Genomic DNA, 13,493 nt, shown 5'->3' with positions numbered 1-13,493 from the left:
TACTGCTTCACGGCACAAATAGGCAGGATGGTGGTACCCACTCGCGCGGACCCAAAAGATCCTACCACCAGTAAAAACCACCAGTCATGTTCAAAGTCACGAAAAAATCTGTCGATTCTTCAGTTATTCGAAGCCCCATAAAATAGAATAAAATAAAGTTAGTTTGAACGTAGAGTCCATACGCAGTCTTTAACCCACTGAGTGTCTCGGCCAATATGTGGATCCCAATTTCGGTCCGGTGGTAGATTCTACGAAGCACTGCTGTTGTTATGGCCAGTGTTAGAAAATTCTCTCAGGTTGATTTCCGTGAGCTCACCTACCTACTATAGCTGGGAATATGTAGGATAAAAATTAGCCGCGCATTCATTGTCCGTGCAACAATTGCGCATGCTGATTGTAAATGCAATCAATAGATTGACGACCATGAGAACTCATAAACATTCATAAAGTCATATAATAAAAATGAAATATCCAATTTTATGAATTCAGGTAGCGTGTATTTCTGTCGTAAAGTCGCCAAACGGGCTGAGTTCACTGGGGGAAAAACGGCTATTGCAATACCTCGATCGAGCCTTAGATCTCCTGTGTTACGGTTGGTTGTGGTGTGAGTGGGCTCCGGTAATGATGTAGCATCATGTAAATTGTCTCTGATGACTACGATTTTTTTTAAAACAAGCCCAGAAGCATCCCCATTAAAATTTTGAAATTTAGAAAATTCCAAAACTTCCATGCACTATTTGCAGTGTTTCTGTACAATTTTTGCTATAATACGTAAAATTGTCTTCGATATTTGACTGAAGAACCAATATTATAGTGTGCTATAATAATTAAAAGGCACCAGAAATATTAAATGCCATGATATACCTTAAATACTACCACCATACCATAAATTCAACCACTCGACAAGTATACCAAAATTAATCGTCTTTGTCTTCTAACCTGAGTCTACTTGTTCATGAACATCAAAGGAAAATACTATGATAAATAAAATAAATTAAATAAAAAATTGTCAAAATAAACTTCCAAATTGTACTTTATACTTATATAAGTGAAATTGATCGAAGCCGTGCGTGCCGTCGGATGCTAAACATATTTTACACAACAAATCGTTTCAATTTATATTCAAATTTAAAACAAACGAACTTCAGAAGCACTTCTAACACAACTAGTTCTAACCCTAGGGCTAAAGTTGTGGTAACTGATTACGAACAATAATGGGAAACCATCTAAAACTACGCACCAGATAGGTATGAAAAATGTATTTTATTTTGCATACCTCTTGTCAAGGGTCTAAAAACTATTTTTTTGGTGGTGGGCTAACTCACGGCTCACCCGGTGTTAAGTGGTTACCGAGCTTAAAGATATCAACAACGTAAATGTCGTTACACCTTGAGACATAAGTTCTAAGTCTCAGCTTTATAATATGTACAAGGGCTACTCCACTCTTCAAACCAAAATGAATAACTGCTACACGGCAGAAATAAGCAGATATTTCCTGTCATCCAACCAAAAATAAATTCCTGCGGGATATAACGCTAGCGAAGCGCGTAACAGATAATAATTTTATAATAGTAAATAATACAACACAACAGCCCTTGTGAATAAAGCCTCACATAAATGTAATCGTATATTTGAGCGGTTTGGACTGGATTACCCTCAAAATGAGGATATTATCATACCGGTACACAGGTTGAATTATGACGCCGATCCCAAGTAGTATCATTACATTCTAGTGCCACAGCTAGTACCGAATTCATAAAGACCAAACATAAATTATATTAATAGGTGATATTAAATCAGTCCGTTAGAATGAAGGTCTTTATAATCCTGTGTTTGTTTCAGGTAAAATTCAGCAATGAAACATTAATATCATTCAAAATGGAGTCAACCGAAGACGAATTCTACACTATCTGTCTGAACCTGACTGCCGAAGACCCAAGCTTCGGAAACTGTAATTACACAACCGACTTTGAGAATGGAGAGCTCCTTGAGAAAGTCGTATCCAGAGTTGTCCCCATCTTCTTTGGCTTTATCGGAATCGTTGGTCTCGTTGGCAATGCTCTGGTTGTCTTGGTGGTAGCGGCAAACCCTGGCATGAGATCAACTACGAACCTGCTCATCATCAACCTGGCTGTCGCTGATTTGCTCTTCGTAATTTTCTGCGTCCCCTTCACTGCTACGGACTACGTCATGCCCAGGTGGCCATTCGGAGACTGGTGGTGCAAAGTGGTCCAATATTTTATTGTTGTGACTGCTCACGCATCAGTTTATACTCTGGTACTCATGTCCTTGGACAGATTCATGGCAGTAGTGCACCCAATAGCGTCCATGTCGATCAGGACTGAGAAGAATGCCTTGTTGGCTATCGCCTGCATCTGGGTAGTAATACTAACCACTGCCATACCAGTCGGTATCTGCCACGGAGAGAGAGAGTATTCCTACTTCAACAGGAATCATTCATCGTGTGTTTTCCTAGAGGAGCGTGGATACAGCAAGCTTGGCTTTCAAATGTCATTTTTCCTATCATCATACGTGATCCCTCTCGCGCTGATCAGTGTCCTGTACATGTGCATGCTGACGAGGCTTTGGAAGAGTGCGCCTGGTGGGAGGGTGTCAGCAGAGAGCAGGAGGGGCAGGAAAAAAGTGACCAGAATGGTTGTTGTGGTCGTCGTAGTGTTTGCTGTCTGCTGGTGCCCTATTCAGGTTAGATATTATGTTGCGTTCACTCTTCTATTTCTACATACTAATCTTAATTTTCATTTCACACTGTTAGAGAAGTAAGTGAGTAACGCGCAAAATACTATTTTTCGGTAAACAATTTATTTTTCAACAATTGTGTTTCAAAAATTTACAGTTTTTATATTGTGTTGAAATGGAAACTATTTATTAAGTTTGACTAGGCGCACTATGAAAACTAGCGATAAATAATTAATTACTTGAAGAACGTCAAATCGCTTGAGCTAAGACACTGTAGTTAAGTTTGACGCGTCATGGAAGTGAAAGATGGATGCGAAGTGTGAAGACACGTGAGGGTATCTGTCGATAGGATCTGGTTACCGAGGTCTCGCACTGATCGCCTGCTGAATTTTTTTTATTGCCCTTGTAGGCAGACGAGCATACGGCCCACCTGATGGTGAGTGGTTACGGTCGCCCATGGACTTCAGCAATGCCAGGGTCAGAGCCAAGCTGCTGCCTACCGATTGTACAGCGGCACCTGACGAGTGGACGAGTGGGAGCATCAGTTGATCTGCTTCCTTATCGATGAACATTAGAAACTGCGAATTTTAATTGAAAAACCTCAAATCATTCAAGGAAATACAGTAAACATAAATAATGCGTAGTAGACACATTTTTTACTGGTGGTAGGACCTCTTGTGAGTCCGTGCGGGTAGGTACCACCGCCCTGCCTACTTCTGCCGTGAAGCAGTAATGCGTTTCGGTTTGAAGGGTAGGGCAGCCGTTGTAACTATACGTAACGGCCGTCTGGTGTAGTGGTAAGTGACATGGTCACTACACAAGGGGATCGCGGGTTTCAATCCCGCTAAGGGAAGATATTTGTATGATAAATATAAATGTCTTTTCCAGGGTTATGGATGTATATTAAAATATATGTATGTGTATAATAAAAATCTTACATTTATATCCGTTATCTGGTACTTGTAACACAAGTTCTTTACGAACTTATCACGAGACCAGTTAACGTGGCGTGATTGTTATTAAATATTTATTTATTACTGAGATCTTAGAACTTATATCTCAAGGTGGGTGGCGCATTTACGTTGTAGATATCTATGAGCTCCAGTAACCACTTAACATCAGGTGGGCTGTGAGCTCGTCCACCCATCTAAGCAATAAAAAAAAAAATTTAATTAAATATTTTACAAGCTACAAGCGCTACTCAGACCCTATAGTAGAATGTTTTTACGAAAGATCATTGCGGAATTGTATAATAGTTAGAATAACATTAATACATTTTCAGTCTCCCATCCCAAATGAAGCTAGAACCGTAGATAAGAAATGTTATTGTTTCAAAATTATCATACTCGAATTTTGAACATGGTTTAAACAATACTGTGTTAGTGTAAACAGTAGGAGCGATAGCGCGACTATATTATTATAACACTTACGTTTTGTAAGCTGTTATTATTGTCCGAGATCGCCTTACAGATATCTAAGGAAGCTTGTTCAAGATATACAAACGACGGCATAGGAACGGTTGAGCCTGATTCAGAGTATATTTTTTTATCTGGTATAAATGAGGAAACGATCTACCAGCCTCTCAACATTGAAAGCACAAAGTTACGGTATAATTTAGCTAAATTTCTGTGATACAAAAACCATGTAGTTAGTTGTCTTTATATTTCTGAGGTCTCGACTTCGAACCTAAAATATATCCAATCGATGTCTAATACATTTTATAATTTCAAATTTATAATTTTGAACAGATAAAATCCGATCGTATCCCTCTAGCGTACAAACGGTAGGACTGTGTCGGACCACATCGGTAGGCCGTGGCTTGGCTCTGCCCCTGGCATTGCTGAAGTCCATGGGCGACGGTAACCACTCACCATCAGGTGGGCCGTATGCTCGTCTGCCTACAAGGGCTATAAAAAAAAACAACGCGTTCTCCACGTAAATGTAAATATGCAAAGTCCAGCCGACTAAAGCTCTACGAATTCCTTCGTAGAACCATTACTTCGTGACTATGTAACAATAAAACTAAGATGCAAATGCTAAGCTTTTAAGCACAAGGCAGTATACTAATTTTATTGTGCTAGTATTCTGCATGAAACAAGTTGCGAACCGTGATACTCATAATCCCAAGCTGCGCACTGAGCTTTTGAAAGCGAGTTCCCTGTTTAATTTCACGTCATTTCATTTTATGACGAAACATGTGGCGTTAATTCATTATATTAAAGCTGTTCTGAATTAAAGGGGGTGACATGCGCAACTAGCCTGAGATTCGTTTTTTGATATAATAAGTGTATTTGTGATGTGCAGACTTAAACATTAAAATTACGTGAAGTGTTTTCAATCCTTATTCAAATGCTTAGTTAAATCGCATCCGTGTCATTCGTCGTTGCTCTTCTAAAATTTTCTGAAAGTTATTTTATTTGCCTTGAACTGATTAACAACAACCTATTTAACATTGTGTTAGTTAATATCAGGGTTACAGTTAATTATTGTTCTACTTATGAGCAGTTCTGCTTTTATCTATATGCAATTTTTATTGTTCCTACCCATTTAATGCCCCTTTTAATGTGGGGTTCACCCACCCTTGAAGCACGTAGAGCTTTTCTGCAGCAGAAACTGCTTAATACGAAATAAATAATAATAATAAAGAGACTTAAATGGTAATTATGAAATGCTAGTGGAATACTTTGTACAAAATGAACTTTGTTCCCTTCTTAACTCTTAAATATTCATTGTTAATACTTATTAGAGTTCGATTAAAGTAATTATTCATTCGCGGAAGCTCCGTTCCGTTCCGTGGAAGTTCCGTTAGTTACTTATCGATAAATTATCTCTAGTTATTGTTCTGCGCTCGGTACTCGGTGTGCGGGGTGCGGGGTGCGAGGTGCGGTGTGTGGGGTGCGGGGTGCGGGGTGCGGTGTATGTGCGCTTAATATGTATTCACACTTTTTTTTTTGTTATATTTCTCCAGATTAATCTTCTGTGTTTCTCCATGTCAACTTCCTCGAGTATTATCGAATTATATTCTATGTTTTACAAAAGATATTTTAATGAAATAAATATAATTTACTTAAGTTACTATAATTTCGATGAACCAGTTTGATTGGAAAATAATTAAAAAATAAATTGTTCCAATCGATTATTATATTTATAACAAGTAAACTAAGAAATATCAAATTTTCGCAAAATATTAAATAGTAAATTCTATAGCGCCATTGAATTTTTTGGTGTATTATTTGTTTGTGTCGTAAATACACAAACAAGATGAGAACAAGTTTTGTTGTAATCTTTATTGTATTTACACTCGTAAATAAGTAAGCTTGAAGTTGAAGGACACTTGAAGTAAGCGGCTACCGGAGCTTATAGACATGACAACTTGAATAACGTTCCCCATCTTCATATATAATATAATTGTATGCTATATCTGTATGCATTGCATTATATGTAATTGTATGGTAGTAAGAGCAGTGCTTCGCAGAATTTACCGCCGGATCAAAATCGCGACCTACTGGGAATAATGACCGTCCCACCTTTCAAAATATAACTCCTTACGGCATTACTTATTTTGCGGCAGAATTAGACAGGCTATTTGTACAGTACCATGGTATTACTATATATTGCACCAAGAGGGTTGGTTCCCTCCCATTTTGACTATTACTGGTGGTAGGACCTCTTGTGAGTCCGCACGTGTAGGTACCACCGCCCTGCTTATTTCTGCGTGAAGCAGTAATGCGTTTCGGTTTGAAGGGTGGGGCAGCCGTTGTAATCATACTGAGACCTTTGAACTCATATCTCAAGGTGGCGGCATTTACGTTGTAGATGTCTATGGGCTCCGGTAATCACGTAACATTAGGTGGGCTGTGAGCTCGTCTACCTATCTATGCAATAAAAATATTTCGGCAATGAAGCGATAACACTTTCCAGTCATGTTAATTGGAAAGCTGTATTCAACAACTACAAACTTGGATCTCACGTCGCCTCTACCAATCCTTTTCATAGTTGGCGTTCCGTTTCAGATAATTCTACTGGTCAAGGCTCTGAACAAGTACCACATCACGTACTTCACGGTGACCGCCCAGATCGTGTCCCACGTGCTCGCCTACATGAACAGCTGCGTCAACCCGGTGCTCTACGCGTTCCTCTCGGAAAACTTCAGGGTTGCATTCCGAAAGGTAATTCATTGCACTTCAGACGACCACACCGCCCGCCTCCAGCTACTTAGATGTCTTGATGAACTCGGACGATTGCAGACTTACCAGCAGAATAATGATGCTCCGTCATTTTGTACATAGTTCAACCAGACCGAGTGGCATAACGGTGTCACTGAAAATTAATCAAATATTATTGGATCGAATTGGTTTAAATACTCAAACTATGAAGGCTGCAACTCACTCACAAACCCCACTGGCGCAGCAATCTGAAGAGATTATTGGCATTGGTAAATGCCATCGGCCCAGGTCTCGTGCTTTTGCTAATGAGCAGCTCCAAGATGATCCACCAGTCCAAACCAGCAGTATCTAAGCCACTTCTGTCTTTGGGAGCATATTTAGAGCTCCACTATATATAGGTACTTTACTAGCGGCCCGCTCCGGCTCCGCTCGGGTCTTTAACAAAAACTTTTCACGATATTTGACATTGTTTTATTTTCTTAAATAAAAGAACACACATATGCTGTTGCGACACTTTTTGTAATTAATAATGTGTTCTAGAAAGTCGAAGTACATTATTTTATTCTATCATCAATCGTTTTCGCAGGGCACGCGATGTAAAGAATATTTTAGGTATTTTTTTTACCTTGGGTTACATTATTAGAGGTTTAGTAAGGATCCCTAACTTTTTTAAAAAGGTTATATATAGCCTATGTCACTCGGGAATAGTGTAGCTTCCAAACAGTGAAAGAATTTTTCAAACCGGTTCAGTAGTTTTGGAGCCTATTCAATACAAACAAACAAACAAATCTTTCCTCTTTATGATATTAGTATAGATTGATTTTTTCCATACGGTGACATACACTAGTTATCTGCGCACTCCATTTTTAACATCAGATTTATCAACAAAACTTCCTCTGAGCGCTGTGTGGCGTGTGCCGCGTCAATACACGCCTGAAGTCCGTCCCCGTTTGATGCTTTTCAATTCTTTGTTACGTGATAGTTACACGACTCGTCCGATCATACGGACGTTGTGTTTCAAAAAACAAAAACACAAAAGCATTTATTGTGAGAACGAATTTACGTGTGCATTTTTTTTATTTGCTTAGACAAGGTGTTGAGTACGTATTTCAATAGAAAAATTGGCACCTTCCTACGCGATTTGAACTTTACGTCAAATAATTTACTTCAGCGTAGTTGCATTGACAAATCTTAATCGATAGAAGTACAGCTGGCGTATTATCGTTTACGCCACGATGACTTCAGGCATCGAAGCATATGTGGTCTAGTCAGTGAGACGCTGTACTTAGGGCGACTACGCTTAGAATATACAATTGGACATTTCTTATGTCGTACTGTTAACATTTAAATTTAGTCTATTTTTCCGCTGTTTGTATAATAACTGTAACATATCGTAGTGTGATAAGAGATTGCTGTACATGCCTGTAACTGGCTTACATACCAGTACTTAATTTTATACATGCTAATTTTAAGCTTGAATGTTTTGTGTATATTGCTGTTGGTGTGTCTAAATAAATAAATAACTTATAAACTTTACCCTTATCAACCTCGGTCGGTGCAAATTCACCGGTTAATGTGGGTGGGCTACATGGCCTTGGAAGTCTGTTAAACTTTGTAAGTTTACTCAGTAAAAACTTTTACATCCAAAACAATTGATTCCATAAATAGTTTTAATGTACTCCACATTGAAAGATCAACCTAAATACGTTTAGAACAACAAAGCCCTCTAAATGTTAGTTTATTCTAAGAATAGATCATTGAAAACTTTGATCAAAGAATCATGAATCAAATTACGTACCTAACATGTGTTCACGAACTAACTCCAACGTGAGTTGGATCGTCTGTAAAAATAATAATCCAACTGCCTGTCTATAAAAACAAGTTTAAACATACTTAGGAACTTGGAGATAGTCCTCACGTCGTGTATAAGTGTTTGAGACGATTTATCAAATTAATTAATTAGGGAACGATGACTTGAAGGTACGAGCTATGTAATCGGGTAGCTATGCGAGTTGGTGTTTTTTAATTACTTCTTATCTTATATTTTTACTTACATTTTTTCTATTTGTGCTTCTGGATTGAAAAGAGAGACAATGACACCTCACTGGCACTTAATTAACAGATTACCAGAACACCATAACATAAGCGTCGGTTCTTATCTTATAGGTTCATTGCATCACGCGGAACTTATAAAGGACGCGGTGAGAAGAGTATTATTATTAATGGGTACGACAAAATTGTTTCTCCTGTTCTCTTAAAACTACATTAATATTAATTTAATAGGCATCTAAGTATACAATACAGGGCTGGCCATCAAATAATATTAGTCAGTGTTGGTCCGCAAAATGCTCTGTAGTAGATGAAATCATCGTACAAAGGGCTCCATACAAAATTGAATTTTAAGATAAAATAAATAATGTTTAAATTGCACTAACATAACATGAGCGCAGTGCCCGATTGTCGCAGATGTGCATGCACGAGCCGCACCAGGCTTCCACGCCACGAAACTATACAATTTGAGATATTTACTTCATGTTCCAGTGTAGGTTGAGACTTGAGACGTGGGAATCCACTTAATATCAGGTGGGCCGTGAGAATGTCAACTCATTTAGAGTGGCGAAGAGTGCCTTGTCTTTTGACATTATTTAGACTTGATGACAATCCTGTTGTGAGTTTTTTTGATTACTTAATGTGAAATGTTCAATCTTTTTTTTTAATTCAAGTACAAATAATTCAGAAGTACATTCACAAGACACTTCGTGCATTCGTACCTTTATTGCATAACGTTGAAAGCCCGACTAGAGCGTTTGAAACATACTCAAAAGTATCGAGTGTCATATTAAACTCTGCTTAAATTTTGTGTTAAAGTCCCCATTCGTTTTATGAACAAAAAATTCATTAAATGAAGTAAAAACTCTATGAGAACGTATTGTTTCACTCAAAGTGCTTCTGAACTTTTCTCTCATTAAGAGCATAATAGATTATATTATGAGCTTTAAAAAAATTAAGTGCTTTTGCAGCTTAAATTAAAGCTTCAGTCGTTTGGGGCAAGAATGTACTGAGGTTTTTAGGAAGATCATTTTCATTTTTTTTTTAAAACATGCAATGTTTTATTCACCTTAAGGACTAGAGTCAAATGGTCATCAGAGTCTTGAAGCAGGAACTTAAAAATGACATTATAACCTCAAATACATCATGGTTACTTATTATTTAGTTGGATATACCAAGCTCACAGCCCATTCATTGATAGCGGTCATTGGAGTCAATTGACATCATAGTCCACCTTCAGACACAAAGTTAATCTCAATACAACGTCTGTTCCACCCTTCAAAGTGGAATAGATGACCTTATGCCCTCGGACAGCGAGAGCCCTTGGAATGCTCTCCAAACACGTCATCTTTAAAAACTCTACAGCGGTAGGCAGTGGCTTGGCTCTGCTCCTGGCATTGCTGAAGTCCATGGGCGACGGTAACCACTTACCATCAGGTGGGCCGTACGCTCGTTTACCTAAAAAGGCAATAAAAATTTTATTCTAGAATCACTTTTCACTAGCACTTAAACGTTTAGGAAGATTGCAAACTTTATAAATTTGTACAAATACAAAGCTCCATTTACACCAGAGCTCGAGAGCTTAATAACTCGAACTTTCGAACTACAGGACGAGCTTATCGGAAACATTACCTTTGTTATACCGACATGAATATTTGAATAATAATTAAAACTTATACAGGGTACAACAATGTTCTTGCAAATTGAACTGAACATTAATTTAACTGTATTCATAGTAATAATATTGAAAGCACGTAAGTGGAATCGTGGTGCAGGGCCAAAGCTCTATAGACGTCACAGATTCTATGTTTCAGTTGACAAGTTTAAGTGATTATTTTTAGCAATTCCTCGTATTACGTTTTGTTTATCTTATTTCTCAGTTTGCTGTTACTGCAATTCCTTTTTTAATCTATCAGTACAAGACTAATATCAAGAACTGACGTCCGAGCATGCGTGAACTATCATTAATATAAACTAACTTTACTCTTACTGGTGGTAGAAACTCTTGTAAACCCGCACGGGTAGCTACCATCGCCCTGCCTATTTCAGCCGTGAAGCAGTAATGCATTTCGGTTTGAAAGATGGGGCAGCCGATGTAACTATACTGAGACCTTAAAACTTATATCTCAAGGTGTGTGGCGCATTTACGTTGTAGATGTCTATGGGCTCCGGTAACCACTTAACACTAAGTGTGCTGTGAGCTCGTCCACCCAACTAAGCAATAAAAAACTAAATGAAACTACAACAAGACCTGTAAGTCTAAGCTGTTACTTAGAACAAGCCGGCTACACTTGCCACAAGCTCGGATAGGACGTCGTCGTAGAAATATTTTCACACCAACCAATGAGCGCGAACCGAGCTGACAAGCCCGGCGGATTATCAGGGTAAAAGGGCGATAACATTGGAGAAAATGTAATCCCGACTAATCTTGAGCATGTCCTTCAATTTCCTCCGTAGATTACACCTTGTTACCGACATCGAAGGGAGCCCGAAATATTGCTGAAAGGTGTTTTTATTGGATATATTCTATCAAAGATTCTAAGATCAAAGATTGGATGTTTTGTTTAGGTTTGGATAAAGTAAATAAGAATTCAGAATCTTTAAATTTTGTCAGTTTCGTCGGAAAGCTTACCAAAGTTTCGGATTTCTGAAAAAAGCGTTTAGTTGCGCGCGAAGGGCAAACAAGCTGATGACCCACTCGGTCAACATTTTGCAGATTTAATTCTTCTTCTATTGGCTGTTCCGCGCATCAAGCTGGTACCTAAAGCTATGGGTAGATTGGTGACACTCATTCGTGTGGGGTCACAATACGCCTTAACTACATATAAACGCTCTTGCATATAAAAATATTTTATTAGGTCATTTTATACGAAATGAAGAATTTGGTAGACGAGAAGAGATCGCGTATAACAATAAAGTCTTTGTATTTTTATTATTACTAGTGGCCTCGCAGTACTCGAAATTCGACTATAATTAATTGAAATTATAAGTTTAAACATTATTATGGTTCTATTGTCAAACACTATTATAATTCGATACTCACAGTATTCGCCAAAACTGCACTGTAGATCAATAATATTAAAGACAAACAATATTATTCTATTTTCAATTCGACCACATGCTTGAAACATTAACAAAAGTTTCCCAATTGACAGTAAACAAAGAGTATATTTTTATGTATGTGTTGTGTCAACTGCATGGTAGTGTGTGTAATGTTTTCTGTATTGTTTTAAAGTATCTTTTATGCATCATTTAAAAAAAATAGCATTGTGCAGTCCTTTTCTATATTCTCTATAAGTGTGGGAAATTTCATACTCCTCCGTCCGCGCAATTTTCATAAAACGGGATACAAAGTTTTTCTTTCCAATATAATAATATAGATGCTCGTAATTTTTCAATAAGTACTTATCTGGACTGATAATGAACAAATTTTTCAGGTAATGTACTGCCCGCCACCGTACAACGATGGCTTTTCTGGACGTCCTCAGGCCACCAAAACTACACGTACAGGCAACGGGAACTCCTGTCACGACATCGTGTGAGGAGCAGGTCGCAGTCGGGCATCGAACGCGGGACAACGGACCACGGCCGTCTGAGCATCCACCGACTCTGTACACGGATTCAATCCTACTTGTAAATACTTTTTATAGAACATATTGTATATATGCATTGAATTTTCATTAGCACTAGTGTTGAGTTGGAAATGTGTAAATAAAGAAAAGCTGTAGAGATGAAGTACGTGGTTAACATTTGAAAACGTTTAGTTAAGTTTGCGGTTGATGTCTAGTTAGATGATCTATGTACGCATTTATATATTTGTAAAATGTAAATAAATGTCTCGGTGATACTGAAAATTTCCTCACACATTTCCGTGTTTTGAGCCCGAATATAGAAATGGCTGATGAAATTTTGAATTGACGTAATAAGTTTTAAACGTTATGTATAATTACGTATTATTAAGAGAAGTACTAGTCATATGCTTAATTAGAATTTGTTATTTAAAAATTTATGACTACTATGTAAGTTAATTTTGTAAGTGTAATATGTTAGTTGTTCAAAAGATCCCCGTTATTAATAGAACAAATGAACCTACTGTTTATGTAATGATGTAATCGTGCTTTGAGCAGTAATCAATAAAGTAAATGTTTTTATAAAATATAGTTTGTTTTATTGAACCACCGTTTGCGCGAGATTAGATGGAGAGATCAGCTATCGACACACGTTGCGTTAAGTGTGAGTTGAGACCACATATACCATCATGCATACATGAAGTCGTAGTTTCTATAACTTTTTTTTTTATTGCATAGATGAGTAGATGAGCTCACAGCCCACCTGGTCTTCAAGGGTTACCGGAACCCATAGACATCTACAATGTAAATACCGCCACCCACCATGAGATATGAGTTCTAAGGTCTCAGTATAGTTACAACAGCTGCCCCGCCCTTCAGACCGTAACGCATTACTGCTTCACGTCAGAAATACGCAGGACGGTGGTACCTACCCGTGCGGACTCACAAGACGTCCTAGTGGCGAAGTACTAGTGGCGAAAGCACGCGTGTTTTGCAGCAGCAATTTGATTCC

The 13,493-nt window shown here is 38.0% G+C and overlaps 1 protein-coding gene across 4 annotated transcripts in view; it reads left to right on the top strand.

Moving 5' to 3' along the window:
* The window catches only part of Alstr (allatostatin receptor), a 104,223-nt gene extending 91,155 nt beyond the window's left edge, over positions 1-13,068 (top strand). For 2 of the 4 annotated variants that reach the window (XM_062673201.1, XM_062673200.1), the window contains exons 3-5: positions 1,843-2,703; positions 6,711-6,866; positions 12,350-13,068. In XM_062673201.1, coding sequence (XP_062529185.1) covers positions 1,879-2,703; positions 6,711-6,866; positions 12,350-12,454 — 1,086 coding nt within the window. In that variant the 5' untranslated portion in view covers positions 1,843-1,878 and the 3' untranslated portion in view covers positions 12,455-13,068. 4 annotated transcript variants of the gene reach the window in all.
* Positions 13,069-13,493: the final 425 nt, after the last annotated feature.

This window comes from Bombyx mori, chromosome 17, assembly GCF_030269925.1.
Source record: "Bombyx mori chromosome 17, ASM3026992v2".
NCBI classification, from domain to species: domain Eukaryota; kingdom Metazoa; phylum Arthropoda; class Insecta; order Lepidoptera; family Bombycidae; genus Bombyx; species Bombyx mori.
Note: the sequence above shows the minus strand (reverse complement) of the source record. Positions and strands in the feature narration are given on the sequence as shown.